At 63.9% G+C, this 18,401-nt stretch overlaps 1 protein-coding gene across 1 annotated transcript; it reads right to left on the bottom strand.

Annotated features, from left to right (window-relative positions):
• Positions 1 to 608: 608 nt before the first annotated feature.
• Positions 609 to 16,406, bottom strand: GNAI2 (G protein subunit alpha i2). Its single transcript, XM_054216508.1, has 9 exons — positions 16,228 to 16,406; positions 7,955 to 7,997; positions 7,633 to 7,774; positions 7,106 to 7,266; positions 4,071 to 4,199; positions 2,836 to 2,965; positions 2,459 to 2,612; positions 1,753 to 1,960; positions 609 to 1,588 (listed from the first exon to the last, which is right to left on the bottom strand). The coding sequence occupies exons 1-8, from the start codon at positions 16,343 to 16,345 to the stop codon at positions 1,770 to 1,772; spliced, it is 1,068 nt and encodes a 355-aa protein (XP_054072483.1). The 5' UTR covers positions 16,346 to 16,406; the 3' UTR covers positions 609 to 1,588; positions 1,753 to 1,769.
• Between the last annotated feature and the right edge of the window lie 1,995 nt (positions 16,407 to 18,401).

Below are 18,401 nucleotides of genomic sequence, written 5' to 3'. Positions count from 1 at the left end.
GAGGGGTCCCTTGGGTGCCCCCTTGGAGCTGGGGGGTGCTGGGAGGTCCCTTGGATGCCCCCTTGGAGCTGGGTGGTGCTGGGGATCTCCAGGAACCCCTTGGAGCTGTGGGCTGCTGGGGTCCCTGGGGTGCTGCAGGGTGTCCATGGGAGCCCCCTGGAGCTGGGGGGTCCCTGTGGGCTGCTGGGTGCACGGGGTGCTAGATCTCACCTGGGGCCACAGGTCACTGGGTGTCCCCAAGAACTGCATGGTACCAGGGCCCCCCGGGTGCCAGGAACCGCTGGGTGCCACCATGCCCCTGCTGCCGGGCCAGGGGGTGGTCATGGCCCCCCAAGGCTGCTGAACCAGCACACCCGGGGTGGGGGGCAGCCCCCCAGCAACATCCCAGCTCCCTCCCAGAGGGTCCCACTGCTGCCCCCACCCCCCACCCCCGGGGTGATGCCAGCCCTCCCTGTGTCCCCTTTCCACCCTGGGGACCCCCCAGCCCTCCCACAGAGGTGAAGCACCCATGCCCCCCCACCCCCGAGTCACAGAGCCGGGGGCGGGGGGGGGGGCGTGTGTGTGTCTATATGGTTTTTTTCTCTCTTTTTTTTTTTTTTTTTTTTTTTTTTCCTTTCTACATTTTATTATTTCAAACCATGTGAACAAGTCGGTAAAACATCCCGTGGGAAAAGCGAGGCCGCGGGCACCGGCTGAGGGGCCCCCCCCCCCACCATCACCACCCACGGACTGGGAGGCAGGGGGACACACACAGCGGGGGCCGCTCTGTACAGCGGGCTCTCCTCGCCCAACGCAACAGCTAGCCCTACAAAACTAGGCTTAGAAAGAGGAGGGGGGGGGAGAAGCGGGGGGGGGGGATACAGGCAGCGGGCAGCACCCCCCTGCCCACCCTCCTGCCCAGCCGCTGCCCACCGGGGCTGCCCGTCCCTTGGGGCAAGGTGGGGGGACAGTGAGGGGGAGTGGGGTATGGACCACCCCCCTCACCCCGCCAAGGCACACGGTTGGGGGGGGGCGTGGGCTGGCCACAGAGGATGCCGCCACCACGTAGCACTTGATGCTTTTAAATAGTTTGGTAAAAATATTTCTTTAAAAAGCAACCTGGCCCCAGCCGGTGTGGTGTGAGTTCAGGGGTTTTTTTTGCGCCGTTTTTGGAGGGGGAGGGGGGGCATTGCCTTTTTTTTTTTCTTTTTTTTTTTCTTTCTTTTCTGGTTTACTAAATGGAATGTTGTCGGTGGTGTTTGCGGCCAGGTGGGTGTCCCCGAGGGGACCCCCGCGTCCCCCCCTGTGCCAGCAACACTCGCAATGTAAACAGTGAATGAAGGGTGGAGGGGAGGGCTGGAGCGGTTTGGGGGTTTAAAAACCAAGATGAAAACCTCATTTTCCTCAGGAAGGCAGAAAGGGTGACGCCGGCGAGGAGGATGGGGAGGGGGGGGGATGGTGAGCCAGGGCGGCGGGGGGGACACGGGCCCTGCCACCATGCTGGCACCCAAAAAGTCTCTTTATGGGGTGGGGGCAAAGGGATGAATCCAAAGAGAAGCAGGAGTGGGGAGGTGGCACGGTCCTTCCTTCGCCGGCGTGGCCGGGGGTCCTAGGAGAGAGTAAGAGGTGAGTTGGGGGGCGCTGGGACAGGGGGGGCACGGGGACCCCCTGCCAGCCTGTGCCATTGCAGGACAGCAGGCAGCGCCTGTCCCAGCCCCAGAGGGTGCTCCGTGACCACCCATTTAGGGGGCCACCACCGGGACCACCACCCACCTGGGCAGTGCCGGCCCTCAGAAGAGCCCGCAGTCCTTCAGGTTGTTTTTGATGATGACGTCGGTGACGGCGTCAAAGACGAACTGCACGTTCTTGGTGTCGGTGGCGCAGGTGAAGTGGGTGTAGATCTCCTTGGTGTCCTTCCGCTTGTTCAGGTCCTCGAACTTGCTCTGGATGTAGCTGGCCGCCTCGTCATACTTGTTGGCCCCTGGGGAGGAGGAGACGCTGGGCTTGCCCTGCGGTTGCCTGGGGAACCCCCCCCTCGCCATGGGCACCGAAGGGGTGAGGAAGCGGCTTCGTTCCCCCTGCCAGTGCCCTGATGCTGAATTGATGCTCCTCAGGCACAATGAGCCTCAGCTCACCCCGCCCAGGGCTGCTGCCCCTTGTCGTCCTCCCTGCCTCATCTTCCCCCATCTCCAGGGCCAGCCCAAACACCACCGCACCCCACCTGCTGCCCCAACACACCGCTCCTCAGGCAGAGGAGAACCAGCATCTCCAACCCCACCATCTCCATCCCCGGTACCTCCATCCCCAGCACCTCCATCCCCACCGTCTCCACCCCCACCATCTCCACCCCCACCGTCTCCATCCCTGGTAACTCCATCCCCAGCACCTCCATCCCCACCGTCTCCACCCCCACCGTCTCCATCCCCACCATCTCCTGCTACATCACCTGGGGGGGGGACACCGAGGGACCCTGCGGTACCTGTGTACTCAGGGAAGCAAATGGTCAGGGAGCTGTGCACGATCTTCTCCTCAAAGAGGTCCTTCTTGTTGAGGAAGAGGATGATGGATGTGTCTGTGAACCACTTGTTGTTGCAAATGCTGTCGAACAGCTTCATGCTCTCGTGCATGCGGTTCTGGCAGGGGAGATGACGGCCTGAGCCAGGCAGGGACCCCCACGCAGTGACCACCCTACTGCTGCCCAACCTGCTGTCCCCTGTGCGCAGGGAACGCTGAGGGCCCTGCAAGACTTGGGCCACACTGGTCAGGGCACTGGTGGCCACCAGAGGAGGGGGTGCTCCCACAGTGCCCCAAAAAATGGGACAGCTCACAGCATCGGCTCCGTTCCCCCCAACTCACCATCTCCTCGTCTTCAGCCAGCACCAGGTCGTAGGCGCTCAGGGCCACGCAGAAAATGATGGCTGTCACCCCCTCGAAGCAGTGGATCCACTTCTTCCGCTCCGAGCGCTGGCCGCCCACGTCGAACATCCTGGGCAGGGAGGCAGCGTGGCGCTGGGCAGCAGCTCCCGGCCCCCTGGCTCTCGCCCCGCTCCCTGCCTCAGTTTCCCTGGCTGCCCGGAGCAGGAGCTGGGCGGGCAGAGCATGGCATCTCTGCCCCAGGGGTTTTGCTGCTGCCGCGGATCTGCCCCAGCACCCACTGCTCATCCCAGGTGGTACCCGGGATTATTTCCCAGCTGGACCAAATCCCCACCATAAAGTGGGGCAGGATCAGACCACCTTTTCCCAGACCGTGCCAGCGCAATTGTCCGTGGAGCCAGGCTCCAGGAGATGCTCTCGGAGACCCGACACGGCAAGGGGAGCCACCAGTGCTCGGCTGAGCAGCCGGGGGCTCAGCGGGATCACAGGGGCTCAGGGGATGATCCCAGGGCACGGCATGTCTCTCCCGCTGCCGGCGGCAGAGGATGCCCTGCCTCCATGGAGGAAGAGCCCGGCAGCAGCCCCACGTCCATCACCAACCGCCCGGCTCCCCCCGGGCCACCCTCTCTGCCCTGTTGCCGCCTCCAAAGCACAGCCCTGGTGATGCCCACCCAAGCACGGCCATCCCACCGGAGTGGGCACAGGGGTCCCCGCAAGTCCCCCACGCTCGGGGAGGAGCCCAGCAGATCTTTCCACCCAACAGAGCCCAGCAGCTCTGTTGCAAAGTGACTAAATCCCCCGGGATGTGCCCGATGCCAGCTTTTTGCCTTGGAAACCAATTTCCCACGGGTTTTCAGTGGAAAGCAACGCCGGGATGCCAGCAGGCAGCGGTGATGGTTCCTGACCCCGAGAACCCCCAGCTCCTGCCCAGCACCCTTCCCACGGCGGAAGCCACGTCACGGCACCCGGAGCCGCCTTCCCCCTTCCCTCCTCGCCAGAGGCTGGATCCGCCCCCGGGCCGAGCCCTGCGAGGCGTTTTTGAGGCTGCTCCAGCTATTTCAGCAGTTTCCGCTCTCTCCGAAGCAGCGGCTCCCGCCATGAGCAAAGCCTGGGCGGGGGGAGCTCGGTGCATCACGCAAGCAGGATCCGGCCCGGCACCGGGAGGAAGGGAGGGGTTTTTTTTGGAAAAAGGCTAAAAGGGAAAGGGTCAGACATACTTGAAGTGCAGGTCCTTGAAGGTGAAGTGGGTCTCTACGATGCCGGTGGTCTTCACCCGGGTGCGCAGCACGTCCTGCTGGGTGGGGATGTAGTCGGCACGGGCTATCCTCTCCAGGTCGTTCAGGTAGCTGGGGAGGGAGCAGAAAGGCACTGGGGAAGCTGGACCAGGGGGGAAAACCCGCCCGAATCCCACAGGGCACCCCCACACCCCCCCAGGGACCCCTCCCCACACCTCGGCATCGCCTATTCGGGGTGGGCAGCACTGAGCCGGGCAGCCCAAGGGACTCCATCCCCACCCCGGGGACCCCCGCCACCCCTGCCCGTGTAGGGGTGACAAGGGGATGCAGAGGAACGAGGGCTCGGGGGCCGAGCAAGGGACACAGCCGGGGCTGGGGGGCTCCCCCCCGGTTTCCCCCGGCCGTTTGCACGGAGGGAAACAGGGAGAGGAAAGTATTCAGTGCTATGGCAACCGGCCGCAGCGCCGGCGGAAACAATCGATGGCGCCGTGCCATTTATAGTCAAAAAACACAAAGGGCCCGGCATCCTGGGAGGAAGCGGGAGGCGGGCGGCCGGAGGGATGGAGGGCAGCGTGGCTGGGGGGATGCTGCCCACCCTGAGCCCCCCAACCCCGGGGCGGCATCACCTGCCAGGCTGTGCCAGACCCCGGCTGCTGATGGCAGTGGTGGCTGTGGCTCCGTCCCCAAGCAACCGCCGGACCCACCAGGTGGGATCAAGGCGGGTTTCGATTTCTCCAGCTCACATTGCTTTAATTGGGTTATTATAAACGGGCACCTTTAAGCAAATTAGGCTTGCGCTACTTAAAGCCTTTGCAGCCCCGTAATCTGGTGAAAGCCAGATTACAGCTCGTGAGGCCATGGGGATCCCCGGCTCTGGCGGCAGCGCGGATGCTCCCGCCGGGAAGCCCTCCGGTGTGCTGGGGCAGAGCTGGAGCTGCAGGTGCCCCAGGACCCCCGCTGCCAGTGGGGAGGGCGGGGGAGCCATCACACGGCCACCGCGGAGCAGCTCAAAAACAGCCGGAAACACACGCGGCCTCCGGCTGACAAAAAAACAGGAAACACCGTGGCAGGGCCCTGCGCGGCGCTGGCGGCACTCGGACCTCACACACAGCCCCGGGGTGCTGCCGAGAGCCCACCCCGGCACCCTGAGCTCCGGGCACCCCAAGGGGCTGCGGGGGAGGAGGCTAGGGGTGCATGGGGGGGCTGCGTGCTGAGCACGGGGCTCCTCGTCCCCAGGGTGCCCCGTGCCGGTGGCACCGCAGGCACAGCACCATCCCCCCTAGGATGGATGGGGCATCGGCCACCAGCACCTCTGTGGGGCTGAAGAAAGGCTGGAGCAAGGGCTCGAGGTGGCTCCTCAGGAATCCTTGTCCAACGCCCGCCATGTGCCAAGCGCTCCATAAATGCGCTTCGCAGCGACACTCGATTTGCAGGCACTTTGCAGACGCGTTTGCACGAACTGTGCGTGTGTGAGAGGCGCCAGGCTCCTGCCGGCTCTGCCGTGCCCCCAGAGCAGCACCCACGGCACAGCGCAGCGCTGCCAGGGAAACACCGGCGCTGGCTGGGGGGTGATGGGGCTGAGCAGAGAGGGGCTGGGGGGCGATGGGGCTGAGTGGGAGAGCGCATGGGGAGGGCGGGCTGGGGCTGGGGGGCAGTGGCGCTGAGTGGAAGAGGGGCTGGGGGGCGATGGGGCTGAGTGGGAGAGGGCATGGGGAGGGCGGGCTGGGGCTGGGGGGCAGTGGGGCTGAGTGGGAGAGGGGCTGGGGGGAGATGGGGCTGAGCAGAGAGAGGCTAGGGGGAGATGGGGCTGAGTGGGAGAGGGGCTGGGGGGTGATGGAGCTGAGCAGAGAGGGGCTGGGGGGAGATGGGGCTGAGCACGAGAGGGGCTGGGGGGAGATGGGGCTGAGTGGGAGAGGGCATGGGGAGGGCGGGCTGGGGGGCGATGGGGCTGAGCAGGAGAGGGGCTGGAGGGAGATGGGGCTGGGGGGCGATGGGGCTGAGCAGAGAGGGGGCTGGGGGGCGAGGGAGCTGAGCGGGAAAGGGGCTGAGCATGAGAGGGGCTGGAGGGCGGTGGGGCTGAGCAGGAGAGGGGCTGGGGAGGGCTGGCTGGTGCTGGGCAGGAGGAAGCGAAAGCTGCAGGCGCCGGAGGAAAGCGCCGGCAAGGAGCTTCTCTGGGGTCGGCGCTTGCTTTCCTGCAGCCTCTTCCCCCACTGATCTCGGTGCAGAAGAGGGACCCGCCAGTGCCAAGGCCGGGGGGGACAGCTGGGCTGGCATGCGGGGGCACCAATCAGCCCCCAGGATGGCGGTGAGCCCCAAGAGCGCTCAACCCCTGGCAGGACCAGCACTTGCGGGGGTTTCTGCTCATCACCATGATCCCCCCCGGGCACTGCTTTGCTGTGAGGGATCTGGGCAGGGAGGGCAGGCAGGAGGGCACCATGCGAGCCGAGCGCAGCCTCGGCCGCACTGCCCTCGCCAGCGATCATACTTTAGGCAGATTAACTTATTTAATAAATCTCTTCAGGGATAAACCCAACCAGATGCAGGCAATTTATCTACCTAACACCAGTTTGATGGCTAATACGCCAGCATAAAGCCAAGTCCTTCCACGTAACCTCATTTAAAAAGAAAAAGAAAACCCTCTTGTGCATCCCGTTCAGATATACGGGTCCCCAGTGCTTTCTCTGGGGCTTTTCCTTGCCTTCATGGCCCATGCCCACAGGCGGGCAGCACCCCTGGCTGTGCTGACATGGGGGGAGTCACCTCAGGGATGCCAGGGGAGAGCATCCCTGGGGAAGAGCAGTGGCTGAGGGGGATGCCAGGGGATGCAGCACCCCGCCAGAGGAGGAAACAGCTTTCGAAACATCCGCCTTCCCAGTTCTGCCCCAGCTCAGCCCCGGCGCCAGGGTGGGAAGTGGCAGCACCAGCCCCCGGGGGGATTTTCTCTTGCTCAATGAAAGCGATGCAGCCCATGGGGCTCGGACCCAGTTGAGCCGGGGGAGAGGAGCAGGGATACTCACTAGGCAGCGGAGTCGTTCAGTTGGTACTCTCGGGAGCGGTTAAAACAAGCCTGGACCCCGTTGTCAGCCCACAGTCTCCGGATCACGTTGGCCAGGTCCTCCGGCATGATGCCCTGCTCCTCGGCAGTGCAGGAGAGCGCAAACAGCTGCCGAGCGTCATCCTGCAGGGAAAAAACAGGGATCAAGCATCGGCACAGGGTTCTCAAAGCTCCCTCTGCCCCAAAGGACCTGACCAGAGCCCACCGTGTCCCACCAGGAAAGCAGGGCAGGAGCTGCAGCAGTGGATGGGGATGAGATCCAAGGGAAGCAGCAGGATCCCCACCCCTGCACCCAGCAGGCCACACGTGGGTCATGCTTTGGGTCCCCCCCAACCCTCAGCACCAGGGACAGGAGGTCACAGCCAGCCAGGGAGCAACAGGGCTTGGGCAGGGACACCCTTAATCCTGGTCCAGCTTTGGGCACATCTGCTTTTGCCCCCCAAGGACCCCCACCCCTGCCAGGCACGGCAGGAGCAGGAGGGCACCCACCGCTCTGGTGGAGTCTCCAAAGTCAATCTGCAGGTTCCCCATCGCCTTGATGATGGCCATGATGGACTGGATGGTGTTGCTGTAAACCACGGCTTTGTACTGCCGGCACTCCTCCTCTGAATAGCCATCCTCATGGATGATCCTGGGGCAGGAGAGAGACACAGGCAAGGTCAGCCCTTTGCGGGGCACCCTGGGGTGCTGCTCCCCACCCATGCTCTGCAGCAGCACCGATGGGGAGCCTTCCCCAGCTGCCAACAGTTTCACAGCCAGCGGCCAAGGTCTGCGTGGCATTGGCCGCAGTGGTGGTGTGAGGACCACTCACTTCATCTGTTTGACGATGGTGCTCTTCCCAGACTCGCCGGCACCTGCGGAGAAATGAAAAGGGGGGGATTAGCAGTGAGGTGCTGCCCGAAGCCAGGGACCCCCACCCTTCTGGGACCCCCCAGCCCCGGGAGGGAGGGCAGCGGGTGCCTCAGCCATTGAAGAAGAGCTCCCAGTGTTAGCCACAGCAGATGCCTGGATGAGCACTGGGAACGTCAGGGCCAAGAAAGGGGGACAAAAAGGGGAGCCTCGTGGGGGGAACCTTGCAATAGCTCCCGAGGGGAGAAATGGCACCTGCCCTGGGCCAGGAAAATGGCATCAACGCACTAACGTTTGCCCCATGGTCCTGGGATGCCGCAGCCAAGACGACTCCTGGCTTCGGCTGAGCTTGGGGACCCCCTGTGATGGCACCCCCTGCCCATCGCCTGCCACCACAGCTCCAGGCAGAGCCTGAGCTTAGCTGCTGCATCCCGCATCCCGCATCCCGCATCCCGCATCCCTGTTGTGCCAGGGAATGTTGGAGCACTACCCTCACCGTGTGCCCACGGTTGGAGCCAGCAGCAGCCAGGATGCGGAGATGCCGATGCCACGAGGTTGGGGGGGGGGGGGGGAGGGGGCAGGTACCCGAAGCTGAGCACCCTAGGGAACGCGGGAAGAGGCTGCCGCCTCCGCCAGCCAGCTCGAGCGAATCCCGGTGGGATCAGCCGCCCCCGGGTTGCTTTTTAAATAGCGCGCACTTCCCAGCCTGCCAGGCCCCCTGCCCCAGCGGCGGAGGTGGCTGCCAGCAGGGAAAGCCGATGGCTTTGGGAGTGGGTTTACTTTTCAGCATCCGAACGTGGGATGCCAGGGGTTCAGAGAGGACAGCTAGGGTGCCTAAGGCTCCCCCTCCGCCACCCTGTCCTGCCTTGGGAGATGTCACCCACCCCTGCACAGGCAATGTACAGCTCCCGGCCCAGCCCTCCCTCCCCGGGCTGGGGGTGAGGAAGGAGCAAAGTCACCCGGCTGCAGAAAAGGGGAAGCTCAAAGGGGAAGCTGACAGGGATGGCGCATGTTCCTTGTCCCCTCTCCGCACAGGGAGTGCCATCAAGATGGATGAGCGCCCAGCTCGCCTCACCCCGGAACCCCGAGCAGGATGAGCCCCCCTTTGTCCGGGGACCTGCCTCCAGGTGCCAACGCCGGGGGATCCCCCAGAGCCGAATCCATCCCTGTGCCCTCTCCCACCCCTCGGGGGTCCCTGTGCCACCGCCCTCAGCCACGGAGCTGCCCTTACGGGGGGCCCCAAGCAGCGGCGGCAGGGCTGTGCCAGCACGGCCGCAGAGGGGGAAGACAGATTACAGAGGAGGGGAAAAAAAAAAAATTTTAAAAAAAAAATTAAAAATGGAGATTATGCTAAAATTAACCAGGAAAAACAGAGCCCGTCATGCCAGCTGAGACATGACGGCAGGGAGCAAATGCCTGCTGCCCCTGCCCCTGCCACCGGCATGAATGGTGATGGGCACGGACCCCCACGGACATCGCTCAGGGCACGGAGCCCCCCGAGGCTGGGGCCGTATCGAGGCTACAGACCCCAGATTTACTGCCACGACCACCCCGCTCCACGGTTTCCACGCTGTATGTGCTTTGCCCAGCCCTGAGGTCAGCTTTCGGCTCGGTGGGGGCTCCCTGGCGCTGCCGCCCCAGCCTCCCCCCGGCGTCCTCAGGATGCTGACGCGGCACCCGGCACAGCCCGGCCAGCGCGGCCGGCATTCGTGGTCAGCCCTGGCAGCTCCCGCCCGGAGCTGGGAGCAGGGTGGAGGGGGGCGGGGGTGGGGGGGGGGGAAGGACTCAGCATATTCCTTCATTTTTTCCATGAAATATCTCTGGTTTCTGGCAACGCTGCCCTGTACCGCCAGGCTGGGCAGCATCCCCAGACAGGGAAACTGAGGCACAGAGCGAGAGAGGCCCCTGCAGCCACACTGATGGGGCTTATAAGCATCCCTGGGACGAGGTGCCAGGCAATCGTCCCCCAGCCTCCTGCTCTGCCTGACCCTGTCTGCCATTCCCTCCCTATCCAGCACCCTTCCTGCCCCCCTGCAAAGCAAGCACGGCAGAGGGGAAGGGTTTCCAATCCCCGGAAAACCCGGGCTGCCGTCCATTCAGCCCCAAAACAATCCCCGGGCAGGGCGCCAGCTGCCAGCTTCCACCCTCCTGCCCAAAGCAGGCAGGAGGCAGGCAGCACCAGAGGGGCTGTGCATCCTTTGGACCCCCCCACACTGGCCAGGCACTTGTGGGGGGACACGGAGAGAAGCCCCCCACCATGGGATGACCCCATGGCTGGGCTTCCTCCATCCCTGCCCGCTCCCTGCCCTTCCTGCGACCGGGCAGTGCTCATTCCCACAGCGGCGCCTGTCAAAAAATAGGAGGCGAGCTCTCTCCCTGGCTGATTCCTCCCTTTTTTTTCGTTAAAAAATAATCAGCGGCGAAAAATTTATTTAGCCAACGTATATTTTGCAGCCCGCGATTTAAGATGCTTTCTGGTCAGCGTATATTTAATGCCATATATTTAAGGAGCTGGTCAGGCTTCAGGGTCCGCCTCACCCCGCATCGCCGAGAGGGGATTTTCCATCTTGCTGCACCATCCTGGTTTATGCCTTCAAATATCCAGGCGTGGATGGAAGCAATGCACAGCTGGAAAATTCTCCTTATTACGAGGGAGAAGCTGGAATTCAATCCACCGGCGGGTCCGGAGCCATCCCCATCACCGGCACCCGCAGCCCCGTTCCCCAGCCACTGTGCCAGCAAGTTTTCCCGGCCCGGCAAACGGCAGCTATTATTTGAGTGTGGATTTACTGATGGTTTTTACCGCCACAGAAACCCGCCGATCCCCTTCCCTGCAGGACGGAGGGACAGCTGGACAGGGGGACAGATGCGGAGCCCACCCCCCTCGGCACTGTGGGATCCCCACCATCAAACGGGACTTCCAAAGGTGTGGGATAAAAGCAGAGTTACCCTAAGGACTCAGAAAACAATAATAAAAAGAGATTCCCCTCGACATTTTCCTTCCTACCCAAAATAGATGGAAAATTGCTGTAAAAATAATTGCCTTTTTTTTTTAAAAAAAAAACAAAAACCCACAGCGACACAGGGCGTTTTTCCCTGGGGCCGTCCCGTTCCGGCACGAGGCTGGCTGCTTCCCAGGAGGAGCCCGTGCACCAGCAGCTGGTGGGATGCCACGTCCCCAGGCAGGACCCCCAAAAACTGGGGGGCACTGGAGAGGCATGGACCCCCCTGTCCAAGGCAGCCGATGAAGACACAGAAAAAAAAACAAAAAACCACAAAAATAAATAAAATAGAAATAAATCGGCAGAGGGAAGGACGTTCGGAGCACACGGGGGAGGAGGAGGTGGGCAGGGGATGGTTCCCTTGGGGGAGCACCGCAAACGTACCCCCAGTGCCAACAAGGGCCGCTGGTGTTCGCAAGCCGGACAAAACTGTCCTTGTGCCAGGCTTTTTTCCAGGAATCCCGGAACTTTGCTGCTCTGTTTCTGTCCCTGCTGTAGCTGGGGTGGTCCCTCTCCCTTCTCCCCCTCCCCTGGCACCAGCTCCCTCCGTGCCCCCACCCCCGACTCCAGCTGTGCTGGCACCCGGGCGGCTGGGAAGAGCCCCCCCCTCAGCATCGAGCTGTCCCCTCCTCCTGCACACGATTGGGGTTACCGGCGTCAATTTTGGGGCTCAGCCCTAGAAAAGGGGATTCCTGAAGACCGTCACCCAACGCGTCCCCCCAGCCGCTCTGGGCATGGGGAACCCCATGATGCTCCCCGCATTCCCACACAAATATCCGGACCGGCTCCGGAGAGCTGACCCCAGCAGTGCCATGTCCCTGAGTGCCACCATCCCCTCCATCCCACCCTGTCGGGGTAGGGGCTCACCCGCTGGCACAGCTGGGATGCCGCCAGCACCCTGCTACCCCCCAGCCTGGGTTTTCCGGCAGCGGGGATGGAGGATTACTCAGGCTTCCCCACACACACACAACTCCGGTGATTCAGCCAGCCTCCGGCCCGGAAACCCGCGCTCCGGCCCGGAGCAGGAAACCCAGTGGCTGTGGAGAGGCCAGCCCAGCCCCGGCTATGGCAGCGATGCTCAGGGACACCACCATCCTGGCCCCAGCACCCGCCGGCACCCGCCGCCCTGCCCGTGGGACACCTTCTTGTGTAAAGCTAAATAGGTAAAGCAATATATATATATATGCTTTTTAATATATTTATAAATCAATTTTCATATTGCTCCATACAAAAGAGCAATATATATATACCAAAAGTAATATATATATATTTAAAAATATATTTTTAATGCATATATGTAAAATAATATATAAAATATATACATGTAAGCCTTCTGCCTCTCCTGGCCAAAGCCTAAGTGCTCATCTCGGAGCAGAGAGCAGCCGCCTGCACCTGGGACATCACCAGTGGGGACATCGGGGTGACCCATCCCAGGACCTGGGTGCCAGCTTCCTTCCTCCCATCCCATCCCATCCCAAGCCTGGCCACCAGCTCTGGAGGGCTGGATGTGGACCCCCCCGGATATAACAGCACCCAGCTCTCCCCTGCTCGTCCCTACCACAACACCTCCTGGTCCGTGGCCAGAAACACCACCGGGCCCGCACCGGTGCTCCCACCAAAAGGAGGACCTGATCCCCCACCACCACCCCAGGGCTGGGGCAGGAGGGAGGAGAAAAAACCCCAAACCCCGAGGCAGGACAAAGTGCAGCAAACCCAGCCGCTCGCACGCAAGCCCAGGGCAGCGCCGGGACAACACGGCCTCCGAAAGTCGCAGCTGGTCCCTCCCTTCCTCTATTTTTATGCAAGCACCGAAAAAAAAAAATAAAATACAAAGCTGCAGAGCCCTGCCCCGGCCGCCCTCACCCCAGCGACCGGCTCGCCCAGGCAGGATCTCGTACAGGCAGCTGCCTGCGTGACCTACCCCGGTGCGAGCCAGCCCGGGTGGGGTGCAAGAGGAGCATCCTCATCCCCGGGTGTGCACCTCCAGCACTGAACACCATCAGGGACCATTGACATGATCAACTCACCAGTGCCTTCCCCCCACCCCAGGTGCCCTTGCAGCCTCTAACGCCTCCTGAGCAGCCGAGAAATCCTTTTTGCTTTCCTAATCCTCCAAAGGAAGATAAGGAATTAGCTTGGAAGATGGGCAACCGCTTGCCTACTACTGGTCCTACATCCCCCCCCCCCCGGAGCATCCCGGCTCCCACGGCCTGGACCCAACTTCCACAGCTGCCCAGCAGAAACAGCCAGCAACTTTGAGCCCTGGCGATGCCCAGGAGCCAACAGTGGCACCGGGAGCTGCCGGCAGCACCGCTGCACGGGGTGGATGCTCCAGGGCTGGGGACCTTCAGGTGCCGGTGGCAGCTCCCAGCCTCTCCCAGCACCGAAACCTCAGGAGATTGTCGGCGCCAAGCCGAGGCGGCTTCACCGGTCACCCCCCAAGCCCTTGGTGGTGCCAATGGCCGGCATGGTCCTGAGGTCCCGGTGCCACACCGACGCCAAGACCCACGCTCACTCCTCACACCGTGTCCTGCCCGGCTGCACCGGTGGCTGCAAGCCGCAGTACAGCATGAGACACCGGCAAAATCCACGCGGCGCTTGGAAAAGGCATACCCTCTTCGTGCTGCAGGCTGATGCGGCACCAAGGGTGAAACCATTTTCCTCCCTAATTTTTTCCTCCTGAATTTTGCTGTGACGATCTCTTTTTTTTTTTTTCCCCTCCTTATTTTTTTGGGGAAAAAAAAAAAGCAGTAGAAAGGGCGGGCAGCAGGGATGCCAGGAGCATCCCCTCAGCCCCACATCCCCACCTCGAGGGGTTTTTGTGGAGGGGGGGAATGCCGCGAGCAGCAGCCCCTGGGGGACAATGCCGGCCCCACCTCCCCAGCCGCTCCCGGATGCCTTGGGAGGATTTTCTGGCTGTGGCTCGGCTCGGAAATGGGCAGTAGTGACCCAAACCTCCGGCGCTATTTACACCTGAACAGCTGTGAGGGGAAAAAATAAATGTTAAAAAAAAATTAAAAAAAAAAAAGAAAAAAGAGTTGTTTTGCTCTATTTTTGGCTTTAGAAACCAGCTGGGATCAGAAATGCCGCTCGTAAATGCTGGCCCTGGCAGAAGGGATGCATCCGTTCTCCTCCTCCTCCTCCTCCTGCCTCTGCTTCGGCACAGAGCGGGACACGGGGAGTGGGGTGCCAGCCAGCCAGCCCACGCCGCAATCCTCGCCGACTGGCGAGCCCCTGGTGATGCTCAGCACCACCCCGGCTCCCCCAGCCCGGGCACCCAATGCCGACGGCGCCGGGGTAATGCTGCCCATCCCAGCTGGTCCCCGGAGCCCTGCAGGAAGGAGGTGCCAACCCCCCCGTCCGTCTGCAACCCCCGGCACCGTTATTTCACACCGGGCAGCGGTGGGCGAAGAGCAGCATGGCCCCAGCTCACGGCAAAGGCGGGGGGACACCACGTGTTTCCCCACCAGCCTGCAAACCCCGTGGGGTTTCGCTCCGCCGGCGCCTTCCCCTCCCCAGAAAAAAAAAACCGGCGAGTCCCGGCGATGGTGCAGACCCCCACCCAGCACCCCCTTTCCCAAGGACGGGGCTTGCATGATGCTCATCCCGAGGCAAAAATAAAATAAAAATTGAAATAAAATAAAAGAAAACCCCCAAAAGCGCTCTGTTGAACGAGCGTTTCAAGGCGTTAACTACGTATTTCTCAAGGCAGGCAGGGGTTGAGCAAATAAAGGGCTGCCGGATTTCGGCGTGACTTCCTGCTGCCGGCGGCTTCCTCCGCCGACGGCGACGAGCCGAAAGACATTTTCTGACGGCGCTCCCTCCCCAAGAAGCAGCAGCCGGGGATTTCGAACCCCGTCCCATGTCCCCAGCCGCCCCCCGTGGGAGCCCCGCACCCTCCTGCATCCCACCCGGAGCCAGGCGCTCCCTGGGAATTTCGAAAAGGGAAGAGAAAAAAAAAAAAAACAAACAAAAACCAACCCCAACTGGCAGTTATTAAAAAAAAATATAATAAATTAAAATAAATAAGTGGCTGCCTTGCCCGCAGGCGCAGGGCAGGTCTGTGAACGCCCACGGGAGCATCGCCGGGCGCTTTGAAGAGCGCGAGCGGCCCGTTATCAGTATGGAAATGGGGTATCCGTGGGGTACTGGCTGTGGGCAGCACATGGGGCAGAGCCGGCTGCCTGAGCCACCCAGACCCCCACAGCGAGGGGAGGGTGACAGCGGGATGGAGGGGCTTGGGCCCATCCCGGTACCCTGGTAGCGGCAGTGGGTGCCTGTTGGCCCCGTTACCTCCACCGCAGCCGGCCGGGGCGAGGGGAGCCCACGGAGGGGTCCCCCGGGGGTCCCAGGCAGGCAGGATGGGGTGCCCAGGCTTGTGGGGTCTTTGCTGGGGGTGGTGGTGGGGCAGCCAAGAGGAGGGTGGGATACCCCCACTTGCACCCCCGAGGGATGGACGCCAACAGGGTTGGGGGGACGGAACCGCAGTGGGGTGGTGGGGTGGGGCCGGCACTCCCACTTCTGGGGGGAACCCCAGGGCCCCGGGTGGGGCTGGCACCCTGCTCCTGGGGGACACCCAAGGCTCACTGCAGGGCCAGCAGCCCACTCCAGGGGCAGGGGATCCCCGAATCCTGGGGTGGGGCTGGCACCCCACTCCAGAGGCGATCTCCAAAGCCTGGGATACGTCCGGCATCCCGCTCCAGAGGGGATGCCCAAGGCCTGCTGCAGGGCCAGCATCCCGCTGCTTTGGGGGGTGGGGTGGGATTCCTGGAGGCTGGGATGGGGTTGACACCCCACCCCTGGGGGAGATCCTCAAAGCCTGGCGTGGGGCCAGCACCCCACCCCTGATGGGGATCCCCAAGGCCTGGGGTGGGGCCAGCACCCCACTCCTGGGGGGGCACCCGGAAGCCTAGGGCGGGGGGAAGCCCCCCCCAACTGCCGGGGGGATCTCCGGAGACCGAGATGGGGCCAAGACCCCACTGCGGGGCGGCGGGGGAGACCCCGAAACCCGGGCTGGGCCCAGCATCCCACTCCTGGGGGATGTCCGGGGCGGGGCCGGCACCCCCGCGGACCGGTACCCGGGGTCGCTCCGGTGCGGGGCCGGGAGCGGCGGGGTTGTCCCGGGGGGATGTCCCGGGGGGGTGTCCCGATGGGGGGACCGGGGAGTGTCCCGGGGAGGGGGGAGTGTCCCCGGTGGGGGTGGGGAGTGGGGGGATGTCCCGGGGGGTCTCACCCAACAGCAGCAGCTTCACCTCCCGCGCCGCCTTCTCGCCGTCCTCCCGCAGGTTCTTGTCGATCATGCGGGAGCGCTCGGCGGCCGCCTTGTCCTCGGCGCTCACGGTGCAGCCCATGGCGGCGGCGGCGGCGGCGGCTGCCTGCGCGCGGCCGCGGCTCTGCCCTGCCCACCCCGCCGGGGGGCGGGGCCAGGGGGAGGGCGGGGCCGGGCGGGCGGGGCCAAGGGGGCGGGGCCAAGAAGGGGCAGGGCCAAGAGTGCAGAGGGGGCGGGGCTTCATCCCCGAGCGGCGCGACCGGCCCCCCGGCGGCAGCGCCGGGCACTGGCGGGCCGTGTGGCACGGTGTGCCCCGGGAAAGGCAGGTGGTGGGGCGCAGTGTGCCCCGGGACAGGCAGGCACCAGCCACGGTGTGCCCCGGCACAGGCGGGTGGTGGGGCGCAGTGTGCCCGAGAACAGGTGGGCACCAGCCACGGTGTGCCCCGGGACAGGCGGGTGGTGGGGCACAGTGTGCCCTGGGGCAGGCAGGCATGGGGCCTCGGTGTGCCCCGGGACAGCCAGGAGATGGGTCACAGTGTGCCCCGGGACAGGCAGGCACCAGCCACGGTGTGCCCCAAGACAGGTGAGTGAAAGGCCATGGTGTGCCCCAGGACAAGCAGGTATTGGGCCATGGTGTGTCCTGGGACAGGCACGTGGTGGTCATGGTGTGCCCCAGGACAGACAGGCACCAGCCACAGTGTGCCCTGGGACAGGCAGGTGAAGGGCCATGGTGTGCCCCGGGACAAGCAGGCATTGGGCCATGGTGTGTCCTGGGACAGGCGTGTGGTGGGTCATGGTGTGCCCCAGGATAGATGGGTGCCAGCCACAGTGTGCCCCGGGACAGGTGGCCATTGGGCCACAGTGTGTCCTAGGACAGGCGTGCGGTAGGTCATGGTGTGGCCCAGGACAGACAGGCACCAGTCATGTGTGCCCCGAGACAGCCAAGCAATGGGTCACAGTGTGCCCCAGGACAGGTGGGCCTCATGCACTGTGTGCACCGGGACAGGTGGCCACCAGCCTCGATGTGCCCTGGGACAGGTGGGCACTGGCCATGGCGTGCCCCAGGACATGCGGGCTTTGGCCACAGTGTGCCCTGGGACAGGCACGGGGGGGGAGATGGAGTCTGGGTGCTGCACTTTAGGCCTGGGGTCCTTTGGGTGCAGAGAGGGGGGTGCAGCCCCGTGGCCAGTGGTGTGGGGGGATGCTGTGTCTCAGGGCCACCTTCTATGGGGACACCATGTCACAGGGTGGTGGCTCAGACCTTGGCGGCCTGCTTGTCCTGTCACTGGCCGTGGGGCTCAGCCCTCGGAGACCCACATGCCATGTTGCTGGAGGAAGGAGCTCCTCGGTGGGTGCCAGGGCTGGGGGTGCCCATGAGAAGGGATTGGGACCAGCAGGATGGGACCAGGCAGGATGGGGCACCCGGCAGCTCTCGCCCAGGGCAGGGGATACCCCCAGCAATTTCTCCCCCTAACCCCTGTCTCCCAGGGTGTCTCCCTTGGGAACTGGACCCCCCACACGGCCCCAGGAGGGGGCCTGGCTGTGCCAGTTGCCCTGCGGGGCTGGCCCGTGCTCAGCAAGCCGCCCCAGCTTTGTGCCAGCCCCGCGGCAGAGCCTCGCCGCCCGCCTGGGACCCCCCCCCCTTCCTGGCCCCTCCTCACCCCCCAGACTGTCACCCACCAAGTGGGGCAGGGGGCAGTGAGGGATGGTCTAATTTGGAAGCTGTGATGCCAGGGGAAGGGGCGCAGTACCCTCCCACGCAGCCCAGCCGTGGGGTCTGTGGGGCAGCCCCCGTGGGCCCCAGCGTGGAGGGAGCGGGGCTGTTCCCGTGGGAGCGGGCCGCAGCGCTAATAAGGCTTCACTAACGAGCTGGCGCTGTGCCCAGGCCCGAGGCTGGCTGGACCAAAGCCCCGTGCCCGCGGGCAGGGGAGAGAGGGGCCCGGGCCGAGGGGGGGAGGGTGGGGGGAGCTCACCCCCATTCCACGCTGTGACACGCGAGAGGGCTGGGGGGCTTGGGGCTGCCCCTCGGGGGGTGCTGGGGGGGCACCGGGGCCACCTGCTGCCCTGGCAGGGGACACGGGATGCCTCCAGCCCCACTCCCAAGGGAGGCCCACTCCCGGGGGGGGTCCTGATTCCTT

Source organism: Rissa tridactyla, chromosome 10 (assembly GCF_028500815.1).
Source record: "Rissa tridactyla isolate bRisTri1 chromosome 10, bRisTri1.patW.cur.20221130, whole genome shotgun sequence".
Classification (NCBI taxonomy): domain Eukaryota; kingdom Metazoa; phylum Chordata; class Aves; order Charadriiformes; family Laridae; genus Rissa; species Rissa tridactyla.
The sequence above is the reverse complement of the archived record's forward strand: the minus strand, read 5'-3'. Positions and strand labels throughout refer to the sequence as shown.